This window comes from Miniopterus schreibersii (genome assembly GCF_964146895.1).
Source record: "Miniopterus schreibersii genome assembly, chromosome: X".
Lineage (NCBI taxonomy): Eukaryota > Metazoa > Chordata > Mammalia > Chiroptera > Miniopteridae > Miniopterus > Miniopterus schreibersii.
Genome location: NC_138104.1, coordinates 44,997,454 through 45,018,382, shown reverse-complemented (window position 1 = coordinate 45,018,382; position 20,929 = coordinate 44,997,454). Strand labels below are relative to the sequence as shown.

The following is a 20,929-nucleotide window of genomic DNA, read 5'->3' as shown; positions in this document are numbered from 1 at the left end:
AAACTCTAAACATTCAGAAAAATTAATACCTATCCTTCTCAAACTATGCCAAAAAATTAAAGAGGAAGTAATGTCTGGAAACTCATTCTACAAGGCCAGCATTACCCTGACAACAAAATCACACAAAGACACTATAAAAAAAAAAAAAATACAGGCCAATATCCCTAAAAACCATAGAGGCAAAAATCGTCAACATAGTATTAGCAAACCAAATTATGCAATACGCTGAAAAGATCACATATCATAATCAAGTAGAATTTATTCCAAAGCTGCATAAATGGTTCAGTATCTGTAAATCAATCAAAATGATAAACCACACAAATAAAATGAAAGACAAAAACCATATGATCATCTCAATAGATTCAGAAAATGCATTTGAAAAATATTCAACATTCATTTATCAAAAAAGGGTAAATAAAGTAGGTATAGAAGAAACATAGCTCACATATTAAAGGTCACATATGACAAACCCACAGCCAATATCATATGCAATGATAAAAAACCAAAATATTTTTCTCTAAGATAGAGAACACGGCAAGGATGCCCACTTTCATCATTCTTACTCAAAATAGTATTGAAAGTCCCACCATAGTAATCACACAAGAAAAGAAAAGGAAAGAAGAAAAGGAAAGAAAAGGGAAAAGGAATGGAAAGGGAAAAGGGAAGGGAAGGGAGAAGGGGGAAGGGAGAAGGGAGAAGGGAGAAGGGAGAAGAAGGGAGAAGGGAGAAGAAGGGAGAAGGGAGAAGGGAGAAGGGAGAAGGGAGAAGGGAGAAGGGAGAAGGGAGAAGGGAGAAGGGAGAAGGGAGAAGGAAAGGAAAAAGAAAAACCTGGGACAGATCCAAGAAGGCAGAGAAGTAAGTGGAAGCTACACTCATCTCCTCCCAGGACCAAACTGGAATTACAACTAAATACAGAGCAATGAACCTAAATAACCAACTGAAGGCTAGCTGAAGCAGCCTTATAACCAAGGGTTTAAAGAAACAATATCTGCCCGTCCGGGCGTGGCTCAGCGGTTGAGCATGGACCTAGGATCCAGGCGATCGGGGTTCGATTCTCGGTCAGGGCACATGCCCTGGTTGTGGGCTCGATCAATGACTCTCTCATCATTGATGTTTCTATGTCTGTCACCCCCTCTCCTTTCCTCTCTCTGAAATCAATAAAGATATATTTTTAAAAAAAAAATTTTTTAAATAAACAATATCTAGACTGGTAGGAAGGGCGAAGACATGAAAAGGGTTAGCTCTGCTCCCATGGGTGGCAGTTGAGGTTCAGGAGGGAAATCTTAGCTGCCAAGGTTCCCCCTGAAAAGTGTGGGGTCTCAATGCCAAGCGGAGCTCCCCAACCCAGAGCACCACAGCCGGGAAGAAGCAACCACATTACATCTGGCTGTGAAAATCAGTGGGGATTCTGTCCACCAATGAGAAAGAAGTCTACTAGAGAAAAAAGTAACATTTTAAAGGGCCAATGAAAAAATTTTCATTTGCAGCCACATGCCCTGGGCTCCTGCAGAAGTAGGGCTGATCAGACTAGAATACTTTGAGGAGAGACTGGGGTTTTAGTTCTGTGGAGAAAGCTGAAGGGACAGCATCCAGGATATCTGTGCTGAGTCACTCTCCCATACTGCAGATGCCATCTTCCTTGAAAGGAGCACTCCTCTCCTTATGGAATCAGCCTGAGAGAATGCAATAGCCCCATACTCTTGACTTCTTATAGACCAACCTTGTGGAGCTTGTGCCCTGCTGAGGAGTCAGCTGTCTGGACCTGAGTACAGAGGTCTGGGCAGACTCAGGGGGTGTCAGTGACTGAGTTGTGTGGCTTTGGGTGGGGAACATTCCTCCCACCTTCCCACAACCTGACTGGCAGTTCCTGATCATGGGAGATCCTCTAGCCCCACTCTCCTGGCTGCAGGCAGCTCCACCCTCCAGTCTCCTGTTGGTTCCATCCTGCTGAGTTCAAGGCAGAACCTGGGACAACTGTGTTGTTTGACTCTGAGAGAGGGGCTACTCCCCGCACCTTCTGCAAGCATGACAGGTAACTCCCACTCACAGAAAATCCACTAGTCCCAACCTCCAAAATCCTGGCAGCCCTGCTCTGCTGAGATCTAGCTCCTGGCACAATCTGCGACAGTCTGAGTTGTGTGGCTCTAGGACAGGGGCCATTTTTCTCTAGCATGCCCAACCGTTGCAGAGCTATCCCTTCACATGGCAAAATCTCATTTGGTTTGGTCCTGATAAGTCTGCTGGCCTCACTTTGGCAACTCCCTGAGACACAACCCCACCACAAGGGTGTGTGAATACACAGTTAGCGGCAGTTATACTTGGTATACCCTGGGACGTTTGCTGACTGGCTTCAGACTCACCACTGGCACCGAGTCTGAGCCTGTATGAGCTGTATTGATCAGGTGAACACCACTTGCCCTTACATGGCGATTCAATGAGAATCTATATCAAGCAACTCGAGTACCTCCAGATCTTCTTTCAGTGGCTGAGCCTAAGAGGAAGCAGGCAGGCAGAGGCAGGTGAAAGCAGATCTCGAGGTACTTTGGTACGTTAGCTGACTTGCCCCTGGCCTGGTGTTTGGTACGCAGCTTGGTCATTCCCATGCACACCCAGGTCCAGCAGAGGAAGTAATAAACTGTGGATCACTTTATATCTCCAAACAGGTTATCCAGGGTGAGTAACAAGCAGCATCTGACATTGGTCTGCACCACAGTCCCTCCCAAGAGGCCCAAAACCAACACACTCAGTGACCAACTACAGACAACATCAGAGAATGATCCAATTAGCTTCAGAAACAGCTTAGCCAAAGGGAGATCTTGGCAGGAACCAGACCTTGCTGAGGTGAATTATGCTTCATGTGGTCAGCACATATACACCAGCTCATACAGTGTGGTCAGGGTTGGTCCTTGTAGTCAGCCAGCCTCAGGTTTGACCCTACCCATAAACAGGCAATAGCAATCAAGACTCAATTACTATAAAAGGGACCATATAACCCACAGAAGGGATATTCCTGGAGCAAAAAGCTCAGGTGATTAATGTGACTGCACATATGGGTCTCATAGAACACCTACTACAAAAGGCCACCTTATCATGACTGGGTGCCATAGACACCTACTTAATGCATAGAAACAAACACAAGAGGAAGCCAAAATGAGGAAACAAAAAAGCATGACCTAAATAAAAGAACAAGAGTAATCTCCACAAAAAGAGCTAAATGAAATGGAGACAAGCTATTTATCATATATAAAGTTCAAAAATATGATTATAAAAATGCTCAAGAAACTTAGAACTACAACATAAAAACCATAAAAGAGAACCAGTAAGAAATGAAGGATAAAATATCTGAAATGAAGAATTCACTAGAAGGAAAAAAAAGAAAGTTGAATGAAACAGAGTATCAAATTAATGATATGAAAGACAAGGTAGTAGAAAACACCAAATCAGAGCAGAAAAAAAAATAATTAAAAATAAATGAGGATAATTTAATTTACCTCTGGGACAGTATGAAGCATAACAACATCTGCATCACAAGGGTACCAGAAGGAGAAGAAAAACTATTTGAAGAAATAATGACCAAAACTTTCCTAACCTGGTGAAGGAAGAAGACACACAAGTCCAGGAAGTGCAGAGAGTGCAAAACAAGATGAATCCAAAGAGGTTCACACCAAGATATATCATAATTAAAATGGCAAATGTTAACAGAGAGAATCTTAAAAGAAGTGAGAGAGACAGTTAGTTACTTAAAAGCAAGCTCCCATAAGAGTGTCAGCTGATTTCTCACCAGAAATATTTCAGGCCAGAAGGAATTGGCAAAATATTCAAAGGGATAAAAAGCAAGGACCTACAACAAAGACTACTTATGCAGCAAGGCTATCATTTAAAATTGGAAAAGAAATAAAGAACTTCCCAGACAAGAAAAATTTAAAGGAATCTGTTTCCACCAAAACAGTATTACAAGAAAAGTTAAAGGGTCAAGAAGATGAAGAAGGAGACGGAGGAGGAAGAGGAAGAAGAGGAAGAAGATAAGGAGGAAAAGGAGGAAGAGGAGGAGAAGGAGGACAAGGGGAAAAGAGGCACATAGTTAAAAGACTAAAATGGCAATAAACAATCCCTGTAAATGTAAATGGCTTAAATGCTCCAATCAAAAGATTTAGGGTAGATGAATGGATAAGATAACAAGAGTCATATATATGCTGTCTATAAGAAATCTTACTCAGAACAAAAAGTGCATACAGACTAAAAGTAAAGGGATGGAAAGAGATATTTCATGCAAAAGGAAATTTTTAAAAAACTGGAGTAGCAATGCTTATATCTGACAAAATAGACTTAAAATAAAGGCTACAGTAAGAGACAAAGATGAATACTACAAAATAATAAAGGGAGTAATCTAACAAGAGGATATAAGCCTTGTAAACATTTATACACCCAACATAGGAGCACCAAAATAAGTAAAGCAAACCTTGGTAGACATAAAGGGAGAGATCGACAGTAATACAGTCATAGTAGGGGATTTTAACACCCCATTGACATCAATGGATAGATCTTTGGGACATAAAATCGAGAAGGAATCAGCGTCCTTAAATGACACAAACAAGTATCCAGATGGATTTAATTGATGTCTTAAGAGCATTTTAACTCAAAGCATCAAAGTATACATTCTTTATAAGTGTACATGGAACATTATCTAGGAGCGACTACATATTAGTACACAAAATAAGTCTCAAAAAGTTAAGATCAAAATCATATCAAGCATCTTTCTGAACATATCAGTATGAAACTTGACATCAATCATGAGAACAAAATTGAAAACTCAAACACATGAAAACTAAATAACAGGTTACTAAACAATGATCAGGTTAAAAATGAGAACATGGCAGAAATCAAAACATACCTTGAAACAAGTGAAAATGAGAACAAAACAACCTAAAATCTACAGAACACAGTGAAGGCAGTCCTAAGATAGAAATTTACAACACTTTAGGCTTACCTATAGAAACGAAAATAATCCCAATAAATAATCTAATTTTACACTTAAAGGAACTAGAAAAAGAATAACTAACAAAATCCAAAGTTAGTATAAAAAAGGAAATTATTAAGATCAGAAAAGAAATAAACAAAATAAAGTCTAAAAAAAAATACAAAATGTCAATTAATTTGAGACTTGTTGCTTTTTCAAGGTAAAGCAGATTGACAAACCTTTAACCACACTCATCACGATAAAAAGAGGACAAATAAAATCAGACATGAAAGAGGTGAAGTAACAACTAACACCATAGAAATACATAGGATTGTAAGAAAATACTATGAACAACTACATGCCAACAAAGTGGACAATGTGGAGGAAATGGACAAATTCCTAGAAAAATACAATCTTCCAGAGCTGAATCAGGAAGAATCAGAGAAACTGAATGGGGCAATAACAACTGATGAAATTGAAGCAGTAATAGAAAAACTCCCAGCAAACAAAAGTCCAGGCCTGGATGGCTTCACAGGGGAGTTTTACCAAGCATTCAAAGAAGAACTAGCACCTATCCTCCTCAAACTATTCCAAAAAATCCAAGAGAAAGGAACACTTCCAAGGTCCTGTATGAGGCCAGCACTAGCCTAATTCCAAAACCAGATAAAGACACTACAAAGAAAGAAAAGTACAGGCCAATATTCCCGATAAAACATAGGTATTAAAATCCTCTACAAACTATTAGCAAACTGGATCCAGTAATACATTAAAAAATATATATACAGCATGATCAGGTAGGATTATTTCTGGGATGCAAGGTGGTACAATATCCACAAATCAATGATACACCACATGAACAAAATGAAGGCTAAAACTCACATGATAATATCAATGGATGCAGAGAAAAAAAATGATAAAATCTAGCACCCATTTATGATAAAAGCTCTCAGCAAAGTGGGAAAAAGGAATATACATATGACAATCCCACAGCCATTATCTTACTCAACGGGCAAAAATTAACTGTTTCCCTTAAGGTCAGGAACAAGACAAAGATGTCCGCCGCTTTCTCCACTCTTATTCAACATAGCACTGGAAGTCCGAGCCACAGCAATCAGACAAGAAGAAAAAATAAAAAGCATCCAAATTGGAAATGAGGAAGTGAAACTCTCATTCATTATTTGAATGTAACATGATACTGTACATTAAGAACCCTAAAGATTCCACCAAAAAACTACTAGAACTAATTTAAAAATTCAGTAAAGTAGCCAGATACAAAATAAATATCCAGAAATCATTTGTATTTTTATACAACAGTAACAAATTATCAGAAAGGGAAACTAAGAAGGCATTCCCTTTCACAATTGCTTCAAAAAAATACCTAGGAATAAATTTAAGCAAGTATATAAAAGATCTGTACACATAAAATTATAAGACACTGAAGAAAGAAATTGAAGAAGATAAAAATAAGTGGGAGTATATACTGTGTCCATGGATAGGAAAAATTAATATCATTGAATGTCCATACTAGTCAAAGCAATCTACAGATTCAATGCAATTCCTATCAATATATCAATGGCATATTTCATAAAACTAGAACAAGTCTTCCAAAAATGTATATGGAACCTCAAAAGACCCCAAATAGCCATAGCAATCTTGAGAATGAAGAACAAAGTTGGAAGAATCATGCTACCCACTATTCAAACTATACTACAAGGCCACAGTAATCAAAAACAGCATTGTACTGGCATAAAAACAGATATGTAGATAAATGAAACAGAATAGAGAATATGGGATTAAATCCACTTCTTTATGGTCAAATAATAGTGACAAAGGAGGCCAGAAAGTACAATAGGGTAAAGATAGTCAATTCAATAAATGGTGTTGGAAAAATTGGACAGAAATGTGCAAAAAACAAACAAACCAAAAAACTAGATTACCTTCTTACACCATACACAAGTATAAACTCAAAATGGATTAAATATTTAAATGTAAGATTTGAAACCATAAAACTGCTAGAAAAAAAACAGGCAGTAAAATTTCAGACATTACTAGTAGAAATATTTTTCCAATAACCTCCTCAGGCAAGGGAAACACAGGAAAAAATAATAATGGGACTACATCAAATAAAAAGCTTCTGAGCAGGAAAAGAACCTATCAAAAAAATGAAAAGGGAACCCACTGAATGGGAAAACATATTTGCCAGTGATACATCTGATAAGATGTTAGTTTCCAATATATATAAAGAACTTACAAAATTCAATACCAGGAAGACAATCAAATTAAAAAATGGGCAAAGGACCTGAACAGAGACTCCTCCAAAGAAGACATAGAGATGGACAATAGCCATCTGAAAAGATGCTCAACATCACTAATCATTAGAGAGATGCAAATTAAAACCACAATAAAATATTACCTTACACCTGTCAGCATGGCTATCATCAATAATGAACAAAAAACAAATTTTGGTGAGGATGTGGAGAAAAGGGAACTCTTGTGCACTCTTGGTGGGAACGCAGATTGGTGCAGCCATTGTGGAAAACAGTATGGAGTTTCTTCAGAAAATTTAAAATGGAGCTGCTTTATGAACCAGTAATTCCACTTCTGGGAATTTATCACAGGAAACCCGTAACTTTAATTTGAAAGAATATATGGACCCATATGTTCACTGCAATGGAATTTTACAATAGACAAGATCTGGAAACAAACCCAAGTGCCCATCAGTGGATGAGTAGATAAAAAAGCTGTGGTACATTTACACAATGGAATACTTCTAGGCCTTAAAAAGAATGAAATCTTATCTTTTGCAACTGCATGCATAGACCTGAAGGGTATTACGCTATTGAAATAAGCCAGTCATAGAAAGACAAGTACCATATGATTTCATTCGTATGTGGAATATAATGAACAAAATAAACTAACAAACAAAACAGAAACAGATTCACAGATAGAAAACAGATTGACATCTGTCAGAGATGAGGGGGGTTGGGGACCTGTGTGAAAAACATAAAGGGATCCAGGAAATAAACCTCATAGTCTCAGACAACAGTATGGTGATAAACAGAGGGAAAAGGGGTGGGGAGAGTTAGAAGAGAGTAAATGGGGGATAAATAGTGATGGAAGGAGACAAATCGGGCAGTGAACACACAATATAATATACAGATGATGTATTATACAATTATACAAATGAAACACATAATTTTATTAACCAATGTCACTCCTATAAATTCAATTGAAATATGTGTAATTGGCATAAAGATAGACAAATAGATCAATGGAATAGAATAAAGTGTCCAGAAATATACCTTCACTTTTTAGTCAATTGATTTTCAACAAAAATGCAAGGTAACTTTGTGAACAAAGCATAGTTTTTTTTCCAATGATGCTAGAACAATGGACATCTATATAAAGGGTGGGGCAAAAGTAGGTTTACAGTTGTGAGTATGCAAAATATGGAGTTTGTTTGTATTATTATTTATTAATTATTGTATTATTTCCCATATGAACAACTGTAATTCTACTTTTGCCCCACCTTGTATAGAAAAGGACTTCAACTACAACACATACCTATCACCATATATTAAAATGAACTCAAAATGAATTATAAATTTAAATGTAAAACCTAAAACTCCAAAACCTCTAGAAAACAGGAGAAAACATTTTGGGCCTGGGATTAGGCAAATATCCCTTAAATAGGACACCGAAACATTATTCATTCAAAAAGTATATAAATAAGACTTCATTAAAATCAAGAACTTCTGCTTTTAGAAAGATACTGTTAAAGAAAATAAAAAGGCAAACCATAGACCAGAAGAAAATATTTGCAAACACCTATATGATAAAGGACTTACCATCCAAAATATATGAAGACTCTCAAAACTCAGTAAGAAACAACCCAATAAAAAATGGGCCAAAGATTTAAACAGACATTTTATCGAACAGAATATGTAGATGTCAAATAAGTGCATGAAGAGATGATCAACATCATTAGTCTTTAGTCTAATAAAATACAAAACCACAACAAGGTACCAGTACACACTTATGAGATGTCTAAAATTAAAACAAGACTGACAATACCAAGTGTTGGCAAGGATATGGAGCAACTGAAACTCTCACATGCTGCTGGTGGGAATGTAAAAATTATATAACCACTTTGGAAAACAGTCTAACAGTGTCTTTAAAATAAGTTAAGACATACACTTACTATATAACATAGTCATTGTTGAGGAGAAAGAGGGATGAATAAGCCGAGCATGGAGGACTTTTAGGACAGTGAAACTACTCTGTATGATACTACAATGGTAGATACGTTTCATCATACATTTCTCCAAACCCATAAATTTATAACACCAAGAATAAACCCTAATGTAAACTATGAATATATATATATATATATATATATATATATATATATATATATATAATTCAGTCATTATACTCTAGGTATTTAACCATGAAAAATAAAAATATATGTCCATACAATCATTTGTATGTGAATGTTTTAGTAGCTTTATTAATAATATCCAAAAACTGCAAACTCAAACATCTCTCAACAAGTTAATGAATAAGCAAACCGTGGTGTATCCATACAGTGGAATACTATTAAACAATAAAAATGAATAATCTATCGGTACATGTAACAACGAATCTCAAAATAATTCTGCTGAGATAAATAAGTCAGACAAAAAATACATACTATAGAATTCCATTTATATAATGTCCTAGAAAATACAGACCAGTGACAGAAAGTAAATTCAGGAGGGGTGGGACAGGATGGAAGCTTTACAAAGGGGAACAAGAAAGCTGTTGGGATGATGGAGAAGCTAATTATTTTTATTGTGATGATGGTTAAACAGGCATATACAAATGTCAAAATTTATGAAAGTGTGTGCTGTAATATATGCAGTCTATTGTATGCCATTTATACCACCATAAAACTGTTTTAAACACAAAAAATTACACATTGCTCCCAGAAGCACCTTGGTAGCTTATGTAGTCAAAGACCTAGGCTTGCCCTTATATGCTTCATCCAGTTATTTAAATTGATCCTGTGCCTAGGAGAATAAATAGCACATTGAAATCTAAATGACAGGCAGACAGAGAATGCTATTAATTGGCATATCCACTAAATGCTATGCAACGAAACAAACAGAATAATCATCATTTAAAATTTCTATAGGAAAAAGAAACAAAAATGATTTTTCTTACTTTTCTTTCAAGAAAATATAGTAAAGATTTACAAACAGATACCTCTTTGGATAATCTTGTGAAGACATCTCCTCCTCTGAGAAAATCCAGTATTAAATAAAGTTTCCCTTCAGTCTGAAAGGCTAATTAAAAATAGAATATAGTAACATAACAATTTTAAAGGCTTAAAAAGCTTAGTATACTTTAAAATTAATGTATATTTAAAATTTTATTAATAAACACTATATAGCAATTAAGCATTTACTCACATGGTCCATTATTGGATCACATTATATGAAAATTAAATCTGGTGTTGAAATACCTATAAAACCCTTCCCAGAACTTAATCAACCTTGCATATGACTTTACACAGAAGCTTCTACCACCCTCATTTTCCTGATTTATTGAGATCATGTTATATTACTATTGCCTGAACTCTGTATCCCCACCTATTGAAAATCTATGAATTTTTTCAAGCTCAACCAAAATGCCACCTTCTCACTCTATTAAGCTTTCCTCTATTAAAGATTTCCCCCTTATCACATTTCCCTACAGGATCCTTACCCTCTTCCTCATCAGCATTACTTGCTACTACTTTTGAGATTGAATTGTACTTTACTTATGTCTCCCTTATGGTACTTACTGCATTTGAGCTGTATAATTACTTTGTTTACATGTCTGTATTCTTTACAGATTATAAATTTGTTGAGAGCAGAGATTGTTTCTGCTTTAGAGCTCACTACATTTAATACAGTGTTTTGCACACAATTGGTATTTACTGATTAAACTAATGACATCCTGGAGATTCAAGGAAGTCTTTAGATACTACCATTTTCATTCCATTGGAGTAACAAGAAGTTAAATAATAATGAGTGGCAATTTCTTGAAGGTTTTTTATAAATATAATTGGATATATATTTTAATATATTATTTGTCAACATTGCCTAAGACTAAAATCAATAGCTGATACTTCTTTAAAATTTCAAAAATTGAAAGTGACATAGTAGTCTATATCAGTGATTTAATGATGTATACACCTTTGAATTTCCCAGGGAAGCCAAACTCAACAATATCATGCACACATTATATTAGCAATGGAGCCATGATTCAATCTCAGAACTCTATGACTTCAAATTCATGTTCTTTCTAGAATACTTACTACTTCTCACTACTATTCTTCTCCCCTAAATATAAGAAAGAATAACTCAAATAGACTAATAAAACTACATGATTTTCTTAAATAGAACCAAGAAATAAGATAAATATTCTCATTATGAACGTGTAAGAGGAGCACAGCCAAACACCAGAATGTTTTGAATAAATTACCACAGTATTTTATAGCCTAATATAATTTGAGGTAAAGCCTAGTAGGGTATAAAAATATTACCAGACAAATAATCAGAAGACACTATCTTGTTACCTTAGACAAGTTAATCAACAAATATAAGGAATATAACTAGAAGTTAGATATTGATTCTTCTTCAGATAAGTACTTTTCATATAGTTGAATTTATTAAATTAGTTTGGAGCATTTATTTCTTGTTATATTATTGTCCAAAAGGAAATCTTTGTTCAGTCTCTAGACAATCAACTAAGCAAACCTTTATTGAAGCTTAAATTGTGGTACAGAAATGCATTTCAATACTTTTAAGTTCAACACCATCATGAAGAGAGAAATTATGGCACCAAAAGTTCTCTCTATAATAACATACTAGGATTAATTTAAATTACTGAAGTTTTCATTTTTCTAGGTTTTGTTTCATACAAATATGTGCAGTTATCTAACATTAGATAGAAATCTCAAATCTATTAGAAAAAATTAGACCTCAAGCCAACACATGTCTTCAAATCTACTGGGAAACTGTTCAAGAACAAAATCTACTATGAGCTTTGGTTCTCAAAACAGCACCAAAATATTAGGGACTGTGTGCTAATCTATTGTCAAACTGATCTATTGATCGAAAGCTTTTTCAATGAAATTCTGAATCAAGAACATGCTTAATACATAATTCAAAAGTGTTCCAATCACTTGATTTCAAACCAAGTAGATTTTATGTTTAGAAACACTAAAAAAGAAAAAAAAAAATTGTTTATAAATATGGAAGGAACAAAAACATCACTGCATTAAGCCAGAAAAAATAAAAAATAAAAAGAGGACAAGAATACAAAATTTAGTCAACTTTGCCATTTTCTAGGCTGCTTAAATCTCACAGTATTTGCAAATATAGCTAAAAATGCCAACTCTTGAAAGCCATATTTCTAGTCATTTCCCACTGACCATTTTGGAATTATGTTTGTTATGCTTTATGGATAGCATGCTGCTTCACTGTGTATGTCTGAATAACCTGAACAGTTCTCATTCACTTGATCTTCTGAAACCATGGTAAAAGAAACACCACCAATAAGAGGAACACATAAAGTCAGAACACTAGTACATGCATCATCAAGTCACAGGATTTCAAGTCACAAGATGACAAAGACACTGATACTACTTTTATCTAAAGTTTATGGTATATTATTAATGGAAATTAGTGGAAATGGATGCTAAAATAAAAAGTAAGGTGAATGATCTGATTTGACTTACTGAATCCAGCACAACCTTTATCTGAAATCTCCTTGCTAATACATTTAGTGATAAAAAGTATTATACTACTAATTAGCAAGTTAGTAAAGACAAGGTACTCATGAGAAACTAATCTTATTTACTGAAGAACACAGAATGGCACAGTTCCCAAATAGTTCTGCTAGTATATTCTAATATCAGTCTATGTATTTTCCTTGCTAATCAACACTAGAAGTTTATTCTCATCACTATCTTCTAAAAGAGCCAATGCAAATTTAAAAAAAGCCAGACCCCTTGACCTTAAAAGAAAATTAAGTCTAGGCTCCACTCCCTTTCCCCCTTTGGGGTATAAGATTAGTATAAACCCACAGTGTAACAGTGCATTGCTTTATTGGGAGGGAAAACACCATGGTAAGGAACAAAATCAATTAAAGGAATGGAAGCTCAGGAAGCAATAATGTTAAAATAGTAATACACAAAATGGTTAATTGCAATCACTTTCTTAAGAGGACTCAACTCGTGGAAGAAAAACTTTAATTGCTGTTGCAAAAAACATGTGCATGAAGTAGAAATTGGTTTCAATAACATTAGTAGAGAATGCGTTCTAGAAATTGGAGGTAACCAGATACAATATCCTGGCAAGAATTTAATAGAACAGTCCGAAATGTTAGGCTGAGGTCAACACCTAAGGAGGACAAAAGCCTTGTCTGTAGGGAATTTTGGATGATAACTGGAGAAATAGTACTCTATGCATAAACCAAACTGAATTGTCACAAGTGTTGTAAAGTTTCATATAGTAAACATTTTTTTCTACATGCACTTCAGTTTCACAGCAAGAGTGTCATAGGATACCTAAACACAGAAGAGAGCATCGATGCAAGATATCTAACTCCTTGATATAACAGTGCATACAATTCAAAATGATTACATCTAGTGCTTTCTGCAGATTACGTACCATAATGCAATTTGACAATAAATGGATGATTTACTTCCACCAGTATATCCCTCTCCATCTTTGTCCGAACTCTGTCTCGAACTAAAAATTACAAAAGGTTAGAATATATTACTATTATATATAATTTCCATAGGGATCCCATCAAAAATTCATAAAACAAAAATATAAAAATATAAAATATAACTTTATAAGTGCCTAAATTTGCAGTCTATACATTCCTAAACAGTAATTACCATATACTCAAAAAACAAATAAATTCAGTTTACATAACAAGATGAGATAAAGTGACATAACAGGTATTTGGCTAATATGCATTTATTATGTATTAGTCCTTAATTGTTCAAATGAGTTTACTGATTAAAACTGAGCATAGTGCTTTCTGATCAAAGCCTAGAAGACGGTGTATATAAGTGTAAGCAAGCAGTTGTGCATTCTCAATACATAATATCAACACAGATGGAACAAAAAAAAACAACAAATAAAAGAATATAGCTTAATAAAATAAGGTTTTTTTATTAAATGTGTCACTTTTAATACCATTAAATTTTTATCATGGTCTATATTTACTAAATTAGGACATATGCAAATGTAAACCCTAGAAATACCAATTCCCAGCTAGGAAACTGTAATGTACTAAATAAAAAATTTAAAAAACTAAGACAAAAAAAGTCAAGAACCATATCATTTCAGTCATATGTGGGATATAAAATCGAAAGTAACAAATGAACAAATATTAAAAACAAAAACTCATAGACACGGACAATAGTATGTTGGCTACCAGAGGGAAGGGTGGGGGCACAGGAAAGAGTAATGGGGTCAAATACACGGTAACTGAAGAAGATCTGATTTTGGGTTGTGGGCATACAATACAATATGAAGATGATGTATCATAGAACTGTACACTTGTACACTTGAAACCTATATAAGTTTATTAACCAATGTCACCCCAATAAGTTTAATTTAAAAAAGCAAAAAGCAAAAAGAAAACTAAATCTACTCAACTTATATAAGCAATACACAGCATATTTCTTAAAACAAGCCTTACCAAATTCTATCTTAATAAGCTTTCTAGTTTTCTACCTTTTAAAGAGGCTTTTTTTAACACCTTCATTGCATAGAGTTGCCCAGCATCAGGGCCAGTCTTCTTTCTAACAAGAAATACCTAATAGGAAAATTAAAAAAAAAAAAAAAGTAAAATTAACTTTCAGGCCATTTTTGCTATACACACACATTAGCACACACATATGCCCTTGCAGTTTTTAATTTCATAAAGATATATTTCCCTATAAACTGTATATTCTTAGTTAAGACTTTCTCACTTTCATTCATTTAGTAAATCACACTCTCATACATACTACTGTGAAAAGAAAAATTCAAAAGTAGGTGATATGGTCATGGATTTTGAGAAGATTTTATGTAAAAGATAGGAAAAAAAATCAAAACAATATGAGCTAAGGGAGCTCCTTTTAAGACCCAAGATCTTTTTTGTTACCTTAATAAAGAGCAAACTATGTGATGACCATTAATTTGATACCTTCATTTCTACTTCCTTATTGGTCCATTTTAGAAGTTACCAGGCATTTTAATTTCTAATAAGAAATCAGGTGCAATTCTTATCTGTGTGCCCAGTAAAAGAATCATGATGGCAAATTATCTCAATAAACAAATGAAAGTTAAATTATTTAAAGTTACCAATCAAGTTTAAATAATATATTCTTAAACTAATATTATGACTCATTAAAAGCTAAGTTTTTAAAAGCCATTTATAAATATAAATAGATTGCAGTTTTATGAGTTATTAGTAAAATGCAGTTGTAAAAAATAATTAGTAAAACCTGTTTACTGCCTCAACATGTCATCCCCAACTCTAGCAAGTTCTATTCAAGTGTTGCTAAAATCGAAAATGTGATCAAGCAACTAATTTGTTCACATAAAATTGCAGATGGGAGAGCTGTTGAGTAATTTTTTGTCTTGCCTATTTCCCAAGGTACAGATCAAAACCTTGTACTGCAGATCTTTTATTTGTAATTATATATCAGCCAACTCAGGGTTGAAGGGGGGCGTTTTCATGGAATTTCTGCTTTCTTCTATCCTGAAAGTAATGCTTTATTTCAGACCTAAACTCAAGGACCATTTCAGGTTTAGCATTTTCACAGTCATGCAGGGTAGGGCTTCTCACATTTTCTGTGCAGATAAACCAGTATTTTTTTCCTCTTTCCTCCAACCCACTGTGGGCCATATTTTTGTAAAATATAATTAAAATGAAATACATAGAAGATAAAATTTAAATGTCATACAAAATACAATCTTTTTTTAAACTAATAGATCACACACATGAAACTACTCTGTTAAATTTCTGTAGAAGTTTCTAAATGCTTACTCTCAGTTTTTGAACATGTTACACAGTGAACCAGTAACAGAGTTCATACCGCATGTGGGGGAGACTATTCAAGAGAATCTGCATACTGACAAAGGGTTGATTTTTTTCAAATTAAAGGAAAATAAGAGTTTAGGGATTTAACCAAATAATAAATTTTGCATATTACCATAAATATTTTTTTATTCAAAGAGCTAACAAAATAAAACAGCTACCCTCTCTTACTTCCTTGTCTAAAATCTAGTCTAAACTCCAACATGATTTCCCCAAATAACATAGAGCCCAGAGAAAATGCGTATCTTGCCACAGAAGATTACAGTGGCTTAATTTCATGGAATTATTTTTACTGGATTTAATCTTGAAAAGGATATTCTTAAAAGTCCACAATTTTCACTGATGAAAATGGCAATCATTTGAGCAGAGTGTTAAATTTAGTATACATAAAGTCTATCCTCAGTGTTTTTCAATAAAATAGAAGCATTACAAAATAAAATACATTTCTTATAAATGAACAGTACTAAATCTCACTTTTTCATTGCAAAATAACATCATTCAACCTGGGTTAGACAGAACACACAAACAAACTAGATTATCATGGTGTTCTCAACGTCATATAATACCTATTGATTAAGTTCAAGAAGCTCAGACCCCAGATGCTTATTTTCTCATCTCTTCCCGCCCCCCCCCCCCCCCAAGTTTTCAGTTGTTGGGAAACAAATGGACTTGTATATTTTAGTATAGCTGAATTAAGGGGCAGTATTTATCAATTTTTAAGCAGTAGATTAAATGATTGCCATCACACACACACACACACAACCTTCAAAGCTAAGCAAATGGCACTAACCCTAATAACCAGACTCAGAGTTTTCACTCAGTTACAATTACAAAGGCAAATAAATGAAGATAACCAAACAGTTTCCTTTTTCCTAATCAATATCAATGACCAAGAGGATGAAAACAAAGTCAAGTCATTTTGTGAGTATGACTTCACCACAAGTAGAACTATCTTTATCAGAATCTTCCAGGAAAGCAGTTCTCAATCTTTTTGTTCTCAGGAATTCTTGACAGTGTTAAAAATTACTGAAGACTCCAAAGTGCTTTTGTTTTTGTGGATTATATCTATTGATATTTATCATATTAGAAATTAATACAGAAAAATAACTATTTATTAATTCATTAATGTTAATAAACCTGGTAAATGTGAGTATAAGTATTTTTATACAGATAACTATATTTTCCAAAAAAATGAAAAAGTGACACTGATTTACATTTTCACAAATCTCTAATATCTTGCTTAATAGAAGACAGTTGGATTATCGTATCTGCTTCTACATTCAATCTGTTACAATTAAGTTGTTTTACTTGAAGTATAGCAAGAAAAATCAGACCACACACAAATATGTATTTCAAAAAGTGAGGAGTATTTTAATAGCTTTTTCATATAGTTGTGGTTATTTTTCTTTGATATGACACAAGAACTTGAGAAGTGGCAGTTTCTTAAAGATTAGTTGCAATGGAGAATCTGAAGCCATATCAAATAATTGTCCATATTCTGTAATGTAATAACCCACTGCTCTACCTTACACTTTAAATGGATTTCGTACTCATGTCTAATTTGAAAATATCATGTGTTTTTCAGATTATCCAAATATTGATAGCAGCAATCTTATCAGAAAAAAATATTTTGAGTATTAAGAAGATATCAAGCTTACCGTGGCAAATAAAAATTTTCCACAATTCTAATTTTTTGCTTCCAAGCTCAAAAAATATTGTCAGCTGTTTTACATGAAATAACAGGCTTACTCCACTTCATTTTTTAGAAATCAATAGTAAATACCCAATTTTAAGTAACCATAGTTTGTTAATCATTCTTTCAAGTAAAAATGTTTCATTAAAAAAGTGGCTAGTTCAGCTTAAAACTCAAAAAAAAAAAAATCACACAAGTGCTCTCTTGACACAAGCATCATCTTTTGGTATGCAGCTAAAGTTCTATATGTATACTTCTCATTTCACCACAAAATATTAAAAAGAAATGTGCTCAAGGATGAGATTTGAAAATTTAATCATTGTTAACACCTAACCAAAGGCGTTCATAAGTAAAACTTATATATTTTTAAATCTGCAAGTGTGTGATTGTGAAGAATACAATGACTACTGACATGGTTTGGAGTCACTGCTTTATTGTGCCAAGGTGTGAGATGTTTTACAATTAGTATCTCAGTATTATTATAAAAAACTTTCAACCCTGAGAACACTGTGAAGGCATCTTACAGATGCCCAGGGGCAGACCAACGACACTTTGAGAACCCCCTTTCTAGAACATAGCCTTTAGTAGGGTTGAAAAGAATGGAGTATAGAAAGCAAAAATAAGCAGTCATGGAAGAAAGAAAAAGATAGCCCAGACTTTCAAGAAGACACTTGCACAAAACAACTGCTTTTCCCCAGCTCTTCTAACACTCACCAGTACCAATATAGCATATAATAGAAGTCTTCATTCATAGTCTAGAGAAGTAACTGTTTATTTGTTCACCACCTGACTTGTTCTTTTCAGGTCTTATGGGTGAACATTCCTAGCAAAAGAAAACATGTCACTCAGCTCTCTTCCCCTTGACCAACTACAGAAGTTGATATGGCTTCAAATTACTGTATCTAAAATATATACCTCTCCTGATCAGAGAGGTTTATTTTCATTCATTCTAATTCAATTATTAGAAACTGTCCAGAAGACCAATAAGTGAATGAGTTACTCCAATATACTTTTGGTGATACGGACTTTTATATTTTCCATTAAGAATTACTTAGTATTTGTTGAAGAGAATTGAAAAATCACCCAGATTTAACATTGATTAAAGACGAAGGACCAACTGCAAGAAATTTTAAGATGTAAGCATATATTTTTTAAAACTAGCTTTTGATAGTTAATCAGTTACTTGAGAACAAGGGTTTAATAGTCTCAAAAATTCACTTTAAGTCCTATACTTAAAAGCTTTACTATCACAAAAGCCAAAAAACAATTATAATCCAAGGATGTTAAAATATATGCTTTGTACACATATGCCTTGGCAAGTGAAATAAAAGGAAGGCTGGTCTGACAATTTTTAAAATGTATTCATGTGTTTAATTTTATTGTGCTTTGAAATAATTAATGTAAGTTGTTTGGTATACTACATTTCAATCCATACATTAATGATAACTAATAGCATTATAGTTGGTGTGTTCATTACAGAATTTTATATTCATATTTCATTATGATAATGCATGTTTCCTTAAAGTACAACTGACTATAGTATTATTTTTCACCTATTAAATGGACTATAAAGATATTTAATGTTCTCAGGCTTTATATAGTCTAAAATTCCTTTTATTGCATTTTAACAATGAACTTTTGCATAAAAACTTAAATAAGGCTACAGCTCAAAATTTCTTGGAATTGTTCCTACACTTTTCTGATTCATAGCCTTGGCCAAATTCTTAAATAGGTTCAGCATATAACAAGTCACACCCACACAATGCCTACACAAATGATGCAATACTGACAAGAAAACATGTTCACATGCTAGGAAGAAAAAAATAAGCTATTTCCTTAATATTTCTTTGGTTGATCAATTGCATAAATATCACTATTGTGTATTTTAGTATTAGGGATTTTAAAAAGGCTTCTATGATATCCTTGTTAAAGCAAACTTCCTGCACAGACAAAGCTGAGTGTTTCCTGAATTTAATGACTACACTGACAACTTGTCAGTGTGTTGCTATATTTAATGTGAAGATGCTATTGAAGACATTTCATTATGTTATACTGTATTCTTTTATAAAGGCCCATGAGGAAAACTTCTCATCTGTTTGATTTGTTTCTACGTTGAAGATACTGCCACATAATCATATAATTAAATGTATCAGGTTCTTTATAATGGCTGCCAGAAAATATAAATCTTCATTTTTGTCCCATTTCTAGAAGACATATAGGCCCTTATGCTATGCATTGTGAAAAACAGAATGTATTCCTGGCATCATCTAATATTTCCTGCTCTAATTTTTTGGCTTCCATCATCTTCTCCACTTATTTTAATTTTATTCTTTTACTATTTATCTATGAAAGTGTTAAATGCTTTTAGGAACAAAACTGGATATAAATAAATACACATATAAATAAATATATACATCAAATGATAAAATAATATAGTATAATGGCTTGAAATGTTTGCCTGGTATGATTTTATTTAAATTGATATTTAAGCACTTAGACAATTGGGGTATGAAAAAACTTTATCTCTATTTTCTAAAATTAACATCTTAAAAATATAATGTAAAATTTAAATGAATATTGTATTTTTTTTTTAAATTAAATAAAGGTGTGCAGAATGAACATACCTATTCCACAGGTCAATTCTATAAACATGCTCTCTCTCACACACACACACATTCTATTAAAAGCTCCTTCTAGTTTTATTCTCCCCAGAACAACTGTTCAAGTCCTATCTCCTTGTTTTCATATATCTCCTATACCAATTCACTGCTAAACTACAATCCACCTTAATTTGTCCTTTTTGTGTCCTGGAAATGTTTCTCTATATTTTAAATGTTATATCAATATCACAAAGATATTGGCCTACTTATGTCTATCTTATATTCACCAATACTGCTTTTGTAACTGTTAGGCACACACTGGATGTTCAGTAAGTGTCTTTCTTTCCCAATGTTTCAAAGCATAATAAATCACCACTGCTCAATGGCTTTACTTTTCTTCTTTGAAATTATTTTCATGTATTAGATGTTAGGTTCACAAAAATCAGAAACAAGACCTACATACTTTTTTCCCAAAAATCATATGCCATTGAGCACTTAAGAAAACAATTTTAATAATGAGTTTCACAGATAATCTTTCTCCATTTT

The 20,929-nt window shown here is 33.5% G+C and overlaps 1 protein-coding gene across 2 annotated transcripts in view; it reads right to left on the bottom strand.

The window, feature by feature from the left end:
- Positions 1 to 20,929, bottom strand: part of RPS6KA6 (ribosomal protein S6 kinase A6) — a 209,590-nt gene that overhangs the window by 117,514 nt on the left and 71,147 nt on the right. For both annotated transcript variants that reach the window (XM_081126032.1, XM_081126031.1), the window contains exons 4-6: positions 14,740 to 14,821; positions 13,660 to 13,740; positions 10,205 to 10,284 (exon numbers count right to left, since the gene is read on the bottom strand). In XM_081126032.1, the coding sequence (XP_080982158.1) occupies positions 10,205 to 10,284; positions 13,660 to 13,740; positions 14,740 to 14,821 (243 nt within the window). The remainder of the gene's footprint in view (positions 1 to 10,204; positions 10,285 to 13,659; positions 13,741 to 14,739; positions 14,822 to 20,929) is intronic.